General features: G+C 62.3%; 2 protein-coding genes across 2 annotated transcripts; both read left to right on the plus strand.

Annotated features, from left to right (window-relative positions):
- The first annotated feature begins 400 nt into the window (after positions 1-400).
- On the plus strand, positions 401-5,093 carry MADCAM1 (mucosal vascular addressin cell adhesion molecule 1). The gene is made up of 5 exons (XM_060006498.1): positions 401-503; positions 617-889; positions 1,249-1,569; positions 3,506-3,961; positions 4,805-5,093. The coding sequence occupies exons 1-5, from the start codon at positions 443-445 to the stop codon at positions 4,912-4,914; spliced, it is 1,221 nt and encodes a 406-aa protein (XP_059862481.1). The 5' UTR covers positions 401-442; the 3' UTR covers positions 4,915-5,093.
- A 1,168-nt stretch (positions 5,094-6,261) lies between these two features.
- TPGS1 (tubulin polyglutamylase complex subunit 1) lies at positions 6,262-12,949 on the plus strand. The gene is made up of 2 exons (XM_060007218.1): positions 6,262-6,623; positions 12,182-12,949. Exons 1-2 carry the CDS (start codon positions 6,286-6,288, stop codon positions 12,714-12,716), a joined length of 873 nt encoding a protein of 290 aa, XP_059863201.1. The 5' UTR covers positions 6,262-6,285; the 3' UTR covers positions 12,717-12,949.
- The last annotated feature ends 772 nt before the right edge of the window (positions 12,950-13,721 follow it).

Here is a 13,721-nt window from a genome sequence, read left to right on the forward strand (position 1 = left end):
GGGGGAGACTGCTCCCCACCGCCCCCGCGCGGCCGCTCCGGGCAGCGAGGGCTGAGACTCCCGCGACTGGGCGAGCCCGGCGCCAGCCCTGGGCCTGGCTCCGATTTCCATTCAATTAACCTCGACAGTCAGCCCTCTCCCGCCTCCATCTTCCGATCTTCAGTCTCTAAAAGTGAAACCTGGAATCGGCCCAGACCCTCCGCCCGCGGGTTCTGACCTCGGCCTCCCCCGCCCCCATCTCTGGCCCCCAGTCCCTGCCTCTCTGTCGCCTCCAGGGTCGGGGGTCAGGGTGGGAAACCCCCTCGGGAAACCCCCGGGGAGCAGCTGGAGGAGGGGGAGGGGAAGCGGGGTCGCGGGGCCGGGGGCGGGGGGAGAAGGAGCCCGGGGCGCCAGTATTTAAGCCGCCTACCCCGCGGGCAGGGGACAGAGCCGGGGACCGAGCATGGAGCAGGGACTCGCCCTCCTGCTTCCCCTCTTTCTGGGGCTGCTGCAGCTGGGCCGCGGTGAGCGGGGCAGGGGTCTCCGAGCCGGGAAGGGGTTGGGAGAGAGGAGGGGCTCGGAGGAGGGGGCTGGGGCTGGGGGCGCGGGGCGGGGCTGAGAGCGCCGTCGCCCGCAGGTGGGCCGCTGGAGGTGGAGCCCCCCGAGCCCGAGGTGGCGGTGGCCGTGGGCGAGTCGCTACAGTTCACCTGCCGCCTGGCCTGCGAGGACGGCAGGGCGGCCTCTGTGCGGTGGCGGGGCCTGGACACCAGCCTGGGCGCCGTGCAGTCGGGCGCGGGTAGCAGCGTCCTCTCCGTGCTCAACGCCTCGCTGTCGGCTGCGGGGCCCCGCGTGTGCGTGGGCTCCTGCGGGGACGTCGCCTTCCAGCACATCGTGCGGCTCCTGGTGTTCGGTGAGCCCCCGCCCCTCCCGCCGTCGTGGCACACGTGGGGGCCCAGCCAGCGGCCCTGCTTTCCCTCTATCCTTGTGCCACCTCTGCCTGGGAGGCTTCCCGGATTGCCCAGCCCGCCCCAGCTCAAAGCCGGCCTCGCAGGTCCTCCTGGGTCGATCTGCAGTCCGCTCCCTCCTCCCCGCATCCCCTCTCCCCCAATCCACCCCCAAACCTCCTGTACCTGACCCCCTTGCCCTTTCTGCGGGTGGGGCACTGGGTCTTCCCTGTCCCCGGGCACCAGCAGTCCCCACGCCCCCTCCTCAGGGCCCAGCCCTGACCCTCGGAGCTCTGCCCACCCCCTTCCTCCACTCCCTCCACAGCCTTCCCGGACCAACTGACTGTGGCCCCAGAGGCCCTGGTGGCTGGGCCGGACCAGGAGGTGTCCTGCACAGCCCACAGCGTCACGCCTGCTGGCCCTGACACCCTCTCCATGTCCCTGCTCCTGGGAGATCAGGAACTGGAGGGGGTGGAGGCCCTCCGGGATGTGATGGAGGAGCCCCAGGAGGGCGAGGACCCGCTGTTCCAAGTGACACAGCGCTGGCTGCTGCCCACCTTGGGGACACCCGCCCCACCCTCCCTCCACTGCCAGGCGACCATGAGGCTGCCCGGCTTGGAGCTGAGCCGCCGCCGGCCCATTCCAGGTGAGCCTGTGCCTCAGTGTCCCCCAGGAAGTGGGTGAGGTCACACCACCCAGCGCCTGTGAGCCTTGATGAGCGGTGCCCAGCGGCTCTTATGGAATCCTGGTTAAGCCCCTCCCCTGCTGTGTCGCCACCTGGGCAGGTCACAGTACCACAGACGAGGAAAAATTGCATTCGATCTTTATTTTATTTTATTTTATTTTAAAATTAATTATTTAATTATTTTTGGCTGTGTTGGGTCTTTGTTGCTGTGCGCGGGCTTTCTTTGGTTGCAGCGAGCGGGGGCTACTCCCGTTGTGGTGCGCAGGTTTCTCATTGCAGTGGCTTCTCTTCTTGAGGAGCACGGGCTCGAGGAGCGCGGGCTCAGTAGTTGTGGCGCACGGGCTTAGTTGCTCCGCGGCATGTGGCATCCTCTCCGGCCAGGGCTCGAACCCCTGTTCCCTGCGTTGGCAGGCGGATTCTTAACCTCTGCGCCGCCAGGGAAGTCCCTGCATTCGATCTTTAGTCTGTCCCTTCGTGGCAGCCAGAGGCTACTTCTCACTCGTTCATTCATTCAGCAGATTCGCTGAGCACCTACCCTGAGCCAGGTCCCATGAGGTGCTGCCCTTCCTCTGCCCACAGCTCTCCAGGGCTCCCACCTCCCTTTGGGTGAAAACCCAAGCTCCTCGTGCCCACGGAGCCCTACAGAGCCTGACCTGCTTGCCCATCCCCCACCCCCACCCCCTGCCTCACTTCCTCTCTCCCCCTCACTCCGTGTGCTGTCCCTCCGACACCCTAGGTGCAGTCCTGCCCCAGGGCCTTTGCACTGCTGTGCCCTCCACCGGAACGCTCTTCCCCACATCTCCCTCACCTCCCTCGTGTCTCCTTCCCAGTGAGACTTGCCCTGACCTCTCTGTCCAAGGGGTCAAACCCCACTCCCACCCCCACCACACACACACACACACACACACACACATACACACACACTCAGGCCTTTTCTCTTCTCCTGTTGAATGTTTGTTGACACCTTTTATCAACATCTGACTCCTGTGTGCTCTCTTTATTTTTTTCCCCATTATCTGTCTCCCCTGCCATTGGTTTCATCCAGATAGGAATGTGTCACTCTCTTTCATGGCTGTCCCCCCAGTGGCTAAAACAGTGCTCAGCGCACAGTAGGTGTCCAATAGATACATCCTGAATGAATTAATCAATAACTGTTATCACGGAGCCTGGCGCATAGTAGGTGCACAAGAAATGCTTGCTGAATGAACTAACGAATGGCAACATTTAACGTGGGGCCTAGCACACAGTAGGTGCTCAGTTCATGTCAGATGTTATTAGTTAGTCTCATCTGGGACAGGCCCCGACCGCATCACTAAGCTTCTGGCAGCCTCTCACTAAGGAAGCACAGATTCGTTCTCTGAGAGGGCACCCCGATACTCATGTTAATGGCTGGGGCCTGGGGGCCGGGAAAGGTTTGGCTCAAGTGGAAGCAGGGGTGTCGGGGGGAGGCAGGGGTGTGCTGGGAGGGTGTGCACAGAGTCCTCCGGATTTGAGAGCCGTCACACAGCAGGACGGACAGATCCCCTCTAGGGACCTCAGTCGCTCATCTGCACCGCAAGGGGGCGGGGCACCCCTTCCCTCTCCCCACCCCTCAGCCCCATAATAATAAGATCCAACACCCGTGTCACTCTGCACGCCAGACCCTGGGGTGGGGGCCTCTCACCCTGCTTTCCAGTTGAGGAAAGTGAGACACAGAGATTTGGATGCTCGCTGCGGGGGGGGGGGGGCATGACAGACCCCGAGACGGCTCCTGCCCACTGGTATACCCTGCGATTCACCCAAGTGAATGGACGGGGCTTGGAGTGGTTCTGGTCCAACCATGTAGTCCGGGTGGAGAGAGGGAGGGAGGAGAAGGGGCTGGGCAGCAGCAAGAACAGATGGCTGCCATGTTTTCCAGTCCTGCAGGGCCTGACCTCCCTGGACCCCCCCGTCATGACCCCCCCAGAGCCCAGCACCACAGAGTCCCCGGAGCCCCCCGTCACGACATCCCTGAAGCCCCCCATCACCACCTCCCCCGAGGCCACCCCAGAGCAGGCCTCCACCCGCAGCCCCAGGAGTCCTGGCCCCGTGCCCCGGAACAGCTCCACCAGGCCCTGCCTCCCGGAGATCCACCAGCTGTCAGCAGCAGGGAGCTTGGAGCTGCTGTGTGAGGTGGTCTGCGGCCCAGGCGTGGCGGTGCGCTGGACCCGGGCCCCTGGCGGGCTGGCGGCCTACGAGACGCAGGAGGTGGGGGCCCGGGCTTGGCTGAGCGGCGGAAGCGTGCTGTGGGCCAGATGCCACGGTGAGGGCTGGTTCCAGTGTGGCCTGGACCCAGGGGGCCAGACGGCCAACCTGTACGTGGCCTCAGAAATCTGTGAGTTCAGGGGCTGGGGCGGGCACTGGGGGAGCCTGAGAGGGAGGGGAGCCTTGAGTCTGGCCTTAGACAAGGGGGGCCCTGCCAGCCTGTGTCCCCAGCTGTCCAGTGGACTTCCGTGACCCTATAACATCACAACTGCCTGCATGGCGATAACTAAGTTTCAGGGACCGTGTAGGTGTCACAGCACTCTATGGACTAAGACAGCCGGTGGAATAGAAACAGAAATAGAAGGGAATTCCCTGGCGGTCCAGCAGTTAAGACTCCGTGCTTCCACTGCAGGGGGCGCAGGTTTGATCCCTGGTCTGGAAACTAAGATCTGTGTGGCGTGGCCAAAAAAGAAAAAAAAGTAGAATACAGCCACTTTGGTAATTTCCGTTTTTCTGGTAGCCACATTCAGGAATAAAAAGGTAAAAATAAGTTTGACAATATATTTCATTGAAACCAATATATCTCAAACGTTATCATTTCAACATGTAATCTATAAAGAAGCATGAATGAGATTTTTTTTTTCCAAACTAAGCCTTCAGAATGCAATGTGTGTTTTACAAAGACAGCGCTGTCCACTCAGACTGATCACATTTCAAATGCAGCTGTGGTGAGTGGTCCCTCACTGGACAGCTCACTTCTAACTACAAGGTCCTATGTACCTTTCAAAAGACTCACTCTAAAAATAGCTGGATAGTCCAGTGATTTTTATACATCTCAGAAGGCGTTTTAAACCTTGAGGTCCTTTGTAAAATTTCAGGGAACTCGGTCAGTCCGGGAGCCCTTAGCCGACTCTGCTGGGCTGCTCCCCAAACCTGCAGAGAGGTGCAAGACACCGTATGCCTCTCTCTCCAGGCTCCCCGCTAACGTCTGCATACCTGTGGACGGGCAGCTTTGTTCTGGGGCTGCTTCTCCTGGTGTTCCTGACCTACCGCCTGTGGAAACGCTGCCGGCCCACCAGATGACCTGGGCCCCTGCCCCGCCTGGACCACACGGAGGGGGATTTTCCTTCCACTCAGTTGCGACCAGAGGATGTTTGCAGGGTTCTGGACAGCAGGGGGGCTGACCGTGCACCCCTTACCCTGATGGCCAGCACATCCAGGCTCCCCAGCTGGCTGGGCTTCCCTTCAGTGGGGACCCTGGGGAGCCGCCACCCCCACCCACCCCCACGGTGCAGAGCTGGAGAATAAAGAGCATCTGGTCTGACCTCGGTGGTTCCTGTCGCGGTCTGAGGACACGGGGAATCCCCGGCACAGCTCCAACCATCCTCTGCTCTAGGTGACTCCCCAGACAGACAAGAAAGGACAGGACACCCCAGGCCCACGTGGCCAGGGGTGGGGGTAAGAGGCGTGTGCTCTTCCTGGTGCCTTTCCCTGCATATGGGGACACTGGCGCTTAATGAGTAACTAGGAGTCCTCAAAAGAAGCGGAGAAAAGTATTTGTTGGAGGACAGCACGGGCAAAGACACAGAAGAGAGGTGGCTTGATAAGGGAAATTGCATCTCTTTTGGGGTGGCTGGAGGCTAAAGCGTGGGGAGAGGCGAGGGAGAGGCTGGAAATGATACCGGCAGATGAAGGGCTGTAGATGCCAGGGTCGTCAGCCTTGTGGAACCGAGGAGCTATGGGAGAGTTTAGAGCTATAGAGGATGCGGGGTGAGAAAGTTCCCTCTAGTGGTAAGGAAAGGTAACAGCGTGGGACGGGGAACTGGGGACCGTGGGTGGTCCACTCGCTCTGTGAACCCGTACAGCGGACTAGGGGCCGCGGAAGCGCAGACCAGACCCCTAACCCAGCCTGGTGGGGAGAGGGGGCCTTTCCCCACGAGGTGAGCTACAAACTCGCACGGAGATTGAGTTAGGCTGAAGACCAAGCCGAGCACAAAGGCTCTGAGTTGAAAATCAGAAAAGGGGGCGGGAGCGGCGCTTAGTCCCGGAGTTGGGGTGGAACCATCCCGCCCGCTCTCAGCAGGGCTTCCCTGGTAACCAATGAGACCGGTTGCTAGGGGACCATGCTAATGAAGGACTCGCCCACTACCAAGATGGCAAGCAATCCGGCTTCATACCAGAAACCAAGCCCTTCCTAGGGATCCATTTTGGAGTCTGGCAAAATTTAAGTTCCGAGCCTAAGCCAGGAAAGCCAACCAGCACACCTAAAGAGGAAAACGGAGAGAGAGTAAGTGGCAATGAAAACCTAGGGAAAAGGGTGGCCTGCGCTGGTTATTTCCCAGAGTCTCCCCGCGGGATCCAAGCGCCCTCTGCCCTCAACAAAAATGGCCGTCCCGAGGTGCCAGCGCACTGTGAAATATGGACGTCCTTCCGGTCCCGCTGCCCTCAGCGAAGATGGCGGCAGTGGAGAAGCGGCGGCTGCCTGTGGCCCAGGCGGCCAATTTCACAGGCAGCGGCCGGCCGGGGGTGTCCCGAGCAGCGGCGACGGCCGAGAGTGAGGAGGACTTCCTGCGGCAGGTCGGAGTGACGGAGATGCTGCGCGCGGCCCTGCTGAAGGTGCTGGAGGCGCGACCTGAGGAGCCCATCGCCTTCTTGGCGCACTACTTCGAGAACATGGACCTGCGGTCTCCTGCAAACGGCGGCGCCGGGGAGCCCCCGGGCCAGCTCCTGCTGCAGCAGCAGCGCCTGGGCCGCGCGCTGTGGCACCTTCGCCTGGCTCACCACTCCCAGAGGTGCGGGGCTGGGCCGGGCCTGGGTGGGTAGGGGCTGCGGTCGGACTTCAACTCCCAGCGGGTTCCGCGCGGCTCCCCGCCCCCGGCGCCGGCTCTCGAGCGCGGGCCATGGTGGGAACTGTAGTCCGCTCTGCCTGGCGCGGGAGGGGCGCGGATTGCTCCGGGCTGCAGGGCCCCGGCGGGGCCACCCGAGTGCTGGCACCGGTAGCTCTGGCAGACTTGGGCTTTGGTGATGCCTCTTTGCAGGTGCTGAGGTCCCCCTTGCATCTATCTCACTTTTGAAAATCATGGAGCCCAGACAGGACTTGGCCAAGATCTCAGAGCCAGTCCTCCGAGCCAGGTCCCTCCTAGCTGCCTCGTTCCCAGCGTGGTAGCATCCCCGTCCATTCAGCCAGAAAATGAATATTTACAGGGCTGGGCCGTGGAGATAGAGAGCAATCCAGGTCCCGCGCGGGCAGGAGAGACGTCCAGTAAGGGGCCTGCATTGACACACAGGGAAAGGTGTTGCAGGCACGAGGCCACCGGCTGCACTGGCCTGGAGGCTGTGGGGCTGCAGTGTGCGACCCACGGGAGAGGGGGAGGCCGGGAGCCTTCGCAGGGCTGAAGCATGGAGGGGTGGAGGGGATGGCGCCTGCCCCCCCACCCCCTTAGAAGCGGGTGAGGGAATGGTCCGTGTCCGGTGGCTGGGGAGGAGCTGTTTGACGCGCAGCATCAACCAGACAAGGTGGGCGCTGGATGTGGGTGGGCTGGGTCTTGGATGGGGGTGGTCCCCAGAGAGCCCAGGAAGGAGGAGGAAGCCAAGCAAGGGAGCGTTTCAGCCTGACCCCAGCACCCTCCTGCCTGGGGGCAGCCCTCCCGAGAGAGTCAAGGTGCGGACCCCAAGCAGGGGAGCACAGAGAGGCTGGGAGGGAGCCGGAAGGGGTGTGGAGAACGGGCATCCCATTCGGAGCACCCAGTCTCCACCGCAGGGGAAGGGCAAGCGAGTTGTCCAAAGTGACAGCCAGAAAAGGGAACGGCCGGGGCCACCCCTGAGATGGGGACCTGGCAGGGAGCGGGCTGGTGGGCATCCATGGGTTCTGCTGGGTCTGCAGGGGGTTGTGCAGGAACAGCCCCAGGTGGTCCATGAGATGGGAGGTCACTGGTTTGGGGGAAGTTTCCAGAGTGACTTGCGGACCGTTAAGTTGGGAGCTGGGAAAACCTCGAAGCAGGAAGGTGGACAGTTGGGTCGGCAGCTGAGATGCGTGACGGTGCAGGGTGGTTGTCACCTGGTGGTGGGGGGCGGGGTGGTTGTGAAGGCCTCAGGGGAGCTGAGAAGAGCCCAGGACCCGATTCTGAGGAGCCACAGCCTCAGCGAACCCACAGGAAAGCGTGAGAAGGCAGAACAGACATGAAGGAGGGAACCAGAAGACAGGGAACCAGGACATCTTCCAAGGAGGAGAAGAGTCAGCGGCAGGGTCACCACGTGCAGTCGTGCAGGTCAAGCACTGCACAAGCCGTTCACTCCTTAGACGTCACAGACGAGGACCTTTATGTGAAGGCTTTTTGCAGAGCTTTGCCTAGTTTATGCAAAGGCACCTTGTGGGCTGGCGGCGGCCCTGCGTCCAATGGCCCTAGAGATGAGGGCTGAGAAGTGTCTGTTGGATTTAGAACCAAGGGGGCCATTTGAGTGTCCTGGGGCTGCTGTAACCAATTACCACAAACTTGGTGACTTAAAACAACAGAAATTTATTCTCCCACAGTTCTGGAGGCCAAAGTCCAAAGTCCGGGGGCAGCAGGGCTGTGCCGTCTCTGGAGGCTGTAGGGGAAGGTCCTTCCTGCCTCCTCCAGCTTCTGGAAGCTCCAAGCATCCTTGGCTTGTGGCCGCATCCTCTCAGCCTCTGCCTTGTCTTCCCGTGGCTTCTCTTCTGTGTCACTCTCTCAAAAGGACACTTGGCGTTGGTTTTAAGGCTACCTCACCCCACCTTCAGACCCTGAACTAATTACATCTTTCAAAGACGCTATTTCCAAATAAGGTCCCACTCACAGGTTCCGGGTGGACGTGCACCTGGGGGGACACTGTTCACCATACTGAAGGGGTGTTGGAGCGGTTCTCAGGAGGAGCAGAGTGAGTGGCCGGTGCTGGTGGCACACCTGGTCTCCCCGAGGCGGGGCTGGTGCTGAACTCAAGAGATACGTTCCCAGTCAGGAGCCCCATCACCTCGGCTGCTGGGTCAGAAGCAGAAGCCAGGCCAGGCGGGTCCCCCCGAGGCTGGGCAGCTTCGTCCCTATGCTGAGGGGTGGGCTGGGGAATTCCGGGGCTGCTCTTGAGAGCGACCTCAGCACGAAAGATTTGGGGAGAACTCAACCAAAATCCCCTCTGCTGTTGTCTCGAAATCACACGTGCTGGCTGCTAGGACTGGTGACAGCCCTCAGAGCACAAACACAGCAGACCCGGCATGGTGGCCCAGGGCCGCCTTCTAAGCCACCACGTGCTAATAGGAACAGCAAGAGTGCCAACCGCTGCAGGTCCCCGTGGCCCCAGAAAACATGCAAAGGCACCAAAGGGTCTGAGCCAGTCTCCTCGGCTCCGAGCATCCTCTGTGGGGTGTCCCGGGCTCTGTGGGGTGTGGAGCGGCCTCCCTGCCCCCACCCACGCGATGCCGGGAGCCCTCCCCATTGTGACAAGCACAGACGTCCTCAGACATCACCCAGTGTCCCCTGGGGGCAGAATCTTCCCAGACAAGACCCCCCCAGATTATGGGATCCCACGGACCCCCCAGGAGACTACGTCCCGTGACCGTCTGACCTCTGAGGTCTGGGATGCTGCACACATTTAAATACACACCTGAGTGGGAGGGAGGGGAGCTGACCCACAGACACTGGGGGCCACCCTGGTTCACACCGCCTGACTCAGTGGGAATGTATGCAGGCCTCTGGTGTGAGCAGGGAGAGGACCCAATTTCTTTCCAAACAATTAACCAGAGTCACTCCTCAGCACTGCTAACACAGGGGGAGCGCGGTCACTCTGTGCTGGGCCGTCCTGGGCCCTGCAAGTGTTGGGCAGCCTCCTGGGTCTCCACCCACCCAGTGGTGGCAACCATAACTGTCCCCAGAGTCACCAGTGTCCCTTGGGGGCAGAGTCACCCTGTTGAGAGCCCCCGGTCTACCTTGGAAGTCTCCATGTCTCTGTGACAAGACCCGTAAATAGGTTCTTTTTTAACAAATGCCCACGTGCTTTGCAAACTGCTCTGTGTGGGAGCTGACACAGGCAGAGCCTGAGGACCAGAGCCCAGGACGGCAGGCGGTGTGGGTGCTCCCTCATGACTGGGAGCCCCCAGGAGGGCGGCCTCGAGATGGGGTGTGGCCTTCCTCTGGCTTCTTGCCTGACGCTCTCATCTCACTGGACCGTAACTGCCCCCCTGTGCGTCTTCCTGCCTGCGAGGTCCATGGTAAACAGAACCTGGACAGCGCTGAGTGGCAGCTGGTGACAGCTAATGACAGGTGCACGCGGTCCCCTGCCACACGCCGAGCACAAAATCTACCCTCTGTCCTCCCAAGAATCCTGAGACGCAAGGACGAGAACCCTTATTCTCCAGAGGAGGGAAGCAGGGCGCAGTGGCTAGAACCGGTGCAGGTCTGGGCCAGCCAGGAACAGCTCTGAGCACACAGGGTGCTCAGGGGTCCTCACACGCCACTGCCTCCGGGGGGATTGATTCAGCTCAAGACAACTAGTGGGTCGACCAGGTTCCTTGGGGAGGCATCAGGCAGAGCTGGGCGGATGGTGGACGCTCAGGCCCCATCAGGACGAGCCATCAGGCCACAGGGACACACCCGAGACCTCAGTGGCCTCACGTGGCTGCTGTTGGGTTGGCAGGGGCTCTGCTCACTCAGCCTTGCGGGGAGTGGACCCTCCACGGGAAGTGGGCCATGCTCTCGTGGGGGTGGGGCGGCCTGCCTTCAAGACACTCCCGAGATCCACCACCCCCCCCCCGTATTCACACCCTCGGGCAGCTGCCTGCGTTGCCACCCTGCCGGTCACCCGCTCCAGGGGCCAGTGCCGTGACCTTAGCACACTCACACTGCCCCGTGGGGAGAGGCCTCCGCAGGGAGCCTTCAGGGGACAGCAGCCCTGCCAGGGTCCTGGTTGAAGACTGAGCCGGGACCACCAAGCCAAGCCATTCCCAGTTCCTGACTCAGGCTGCGACGTGATCTAGGTGTGGGGGTAACTGCCACGCGGCCACAGAGTTGACACGGGCATCATCACTGCCAGGTCCCCCGGACCCACTCGTCCTGGTGAAAGGAGTTGATAACAAAACCTCCTGCAAGGGGTTATTGTGAGGCGGCAGCAGCTAACACGGTGCCAGTCCTGGGAACGGGAGCATGACGCCGCGTCTGGCACCCCCAGCGCTTCACGGAGTGATCTCACTGGCCCTAAAGCACCAGCACATCCTAAGGACCCAAGAAGTGAGAAGTGAATCCCAGATGGGCGAGACCCCAGGTCCTCCGCCCTCCCCTCTGGGCCTCAGTTCCTCCTCTGTAAAGGGCCTTGACCCACGGAGCTCACTGGGTGAGCATGTCCATCCCCGGGCACCTGCCGTGCTCCGGCCCAGCGTGGACCGGGCTCGCACCCACGCTGACCCGTACAGGTCCCACAGATAAGAGTGGAGCTGGGCTCCCAGAAAAGGCGAATGTGAGCCCTGGGGGTGCCCCTTCCTCTGTGGGGCCCTTGGCCTGGCCGCTGCCCTGAGCCTCACTTCCCCTTTGCTTTAGTGGAGATGGAACTGGGCCTCGGCTGGCCGCCAGCTGTTGAGAGAAGGATGGGAATGAGACCCGGGTTATCTAGATGCCCAGGCTCACCCCAGCCCACTCACTTAACCACTTGTGAGGCTCCAGCATGGCCAGGGCTCATGGCGGGACATCAGGGTCCTCATGGGGCAGGCGGTAAGTAATGTCAGCGCCGTGGCTGGTCCCTGACGTGACCGTCGGGTCTGCTGTTGCAGCAGAAGGGCAGCGTGTCTGGCTTGACGTGGCCGCCTGCGGATAAATCTTTACCCACGAAGACAGGCGGCAGCGGCTTTGAGCCACAGTGTGGGTTACTGCCTCTGGGCCTGCAGGGGTGAAAAGAGACAACCCAGGTTAAAAGGTAGGGATGTGTCCTGCCACGGTGACACCCCGTGGGCACACACATCATCGATGGAACGGAGAGTCCATGGGCGGATGCCCATCGTCGGGGTCAGCAGACGTTTCTGGGGCTCCTGGGCAGTGTTCTGGGCGCTGGGGCTGTAACAACAAATAAACTCCCTGACATAGGCCCCTGGGCTGAGCTGGTGGGAGAGAGGGAACTCGTGAGGACACCACAAAGAGAAGTACAGGAAGGGGTTAGGGGGTCAGGGAGGGTCCCCCCCATAAGGTAACATTGAGCAAAGGCTCAAAGCCGTGGGGAGATGTGGGGGAGGGCGCTCCGGGCCAGGGCGCCGCTGGCGCAAAGGCCCTGAGGCTGGACGAGCCGGCGCGTTGGGGGAGGGGCCGGGGGGCAGGGGCGGGGCTCTGGCGCGGCCCGACGGCCCCTCCGCCCGCAGGACCGCCTTCAACAACAACGTCGGCGTGGCCTACGAGTGCCTGAGCGCCAGCGGGCGCAAGAAGAAGCCGGGGCTGGACGGGCGCACGTACAGCGAGCTGCTGAAGCGCATCTGCCGGGACGGGGAGGCCCCCGAGGAGGTGGTGGCGCCGCTGTTGCGCAAGATCCAGTGCCGGGACCACGAGGCCGTGCCGCTGGCCGTGTTCCGCGCGGGGATGCTCACCTGCTTCGTGCTGCTGGAGTTCGTGGCGCGCGCCGGCGCCCTCTACCGGCTGTTGGAGGACCCGGGCCTGGCCGTGGCTGACCGCCACGTGGGCCAGGCCGTGCTGGACACGCTGGAGGGGGCCCTGCAGGCCAGCGACGACACTACGCCCGCGCGCTACCTGGAGGCCGGCTCGCGCCTGGGGCCCGACAGCCTGGCGCTGGCCATGGACCGCGCGCTGGTGGCCCGGCGGCCCAGCACCCCCATGACCCGGGAGGAGTTCCTGGAGAAGGCGGCCGCCCTCTTCATCGCCAAGGTCAAGCCCGTGGGCTGAGCCCTTCCCTCGGCCGCCGCTTCCTCCACCCGGTTACCTGGGGCCCTCGGGGTCCGGCTCACCGGGGCCAGGACTGGGGTGTCCCTGCATGCCAGGGGTGTAGGGAGCCCCCTCACCCAGCTTCCCGCCTGGAATGATGCCCAAGCCCCCTTCGGGGGGAGGCCAAGGATCCCTTCCCGCCCGCCTGCCCAGGCCCCTCTCCTCAGCAGAAATAAAAATCTGTTCCCCAGGCTGACGTGTGTGTGTGTGTGTGTGTGTGTGTGTGTGTGTGCGCGCGCCCGCGCGCGCACCCGTGTCCAGCCCCCAGCACGCTTCTCTGGAAACGCTCTCCACTCGGGCGCACCCTGGCCAGCCCCAGCGGGTCCCACCACTGCTCAGAAACCCCAGGGAGCCCCTGGACTCAGCTTTATGAGAGCAGAGGGCATTGGGGCACCCAGCGAGGTGCCCTGGAGGCACAGCCCCGAGACCTGGGAGGCATGGCTGGCCCCCAGCCTGCCCTCCACGAGCGCCCCGCCCCAGCAGTTCCTCCCTGGACCTCGGCTTCCCCAACCGCCAAAGGGAGAGGTCAGCTGGGCAGGTAGTCGTGATGGTGACGATTGAAACAGCTAACACGTCTGAGACCTGACAATGTCTTGACTCACCGCCGCCCTATACGGAAGGTAATCCACTGCCCGCATTTGGCAGATGGAGAAACCAAGCCCAGAGGAGTGAAGGTCGCAGCACCAGCAAGGGGCCAGCAGGGATCCGAACCCGGGCCCGCGCTCTGTAACCCAGAGCCACAGCCCCTTCACCACCGCCACGGGGCCCGTCCGGGATCCAGGCACACCCGTTAGAGTCACCAAGCACCCTGGGTGTCCCCCTTTCCGCCAGCAGGAGCACATCCTGGACGGAGGATTCCGCAGGAAGCAGATTCCCAGCCCAGGACAGTTGCAGACGGGTAACTTCACTCTCGGCCTCAGTTTCCTCCTCTGTTAAATGGGACCCAGGGCACCCCGATTTTGATTG

This window comes from Delphinus delphis, chromosome 3 (assembly GCF_949987515.2).
Source record: "Delphinus delphis chromosome 3, mDelDel1.2, whole genome shotgun sequence".
NCBI lineage: Eukaryota > Metazoa > Chordata > Mammalia > Artiodactyla > Delphinidae > Delphinus > Delphinus delphis.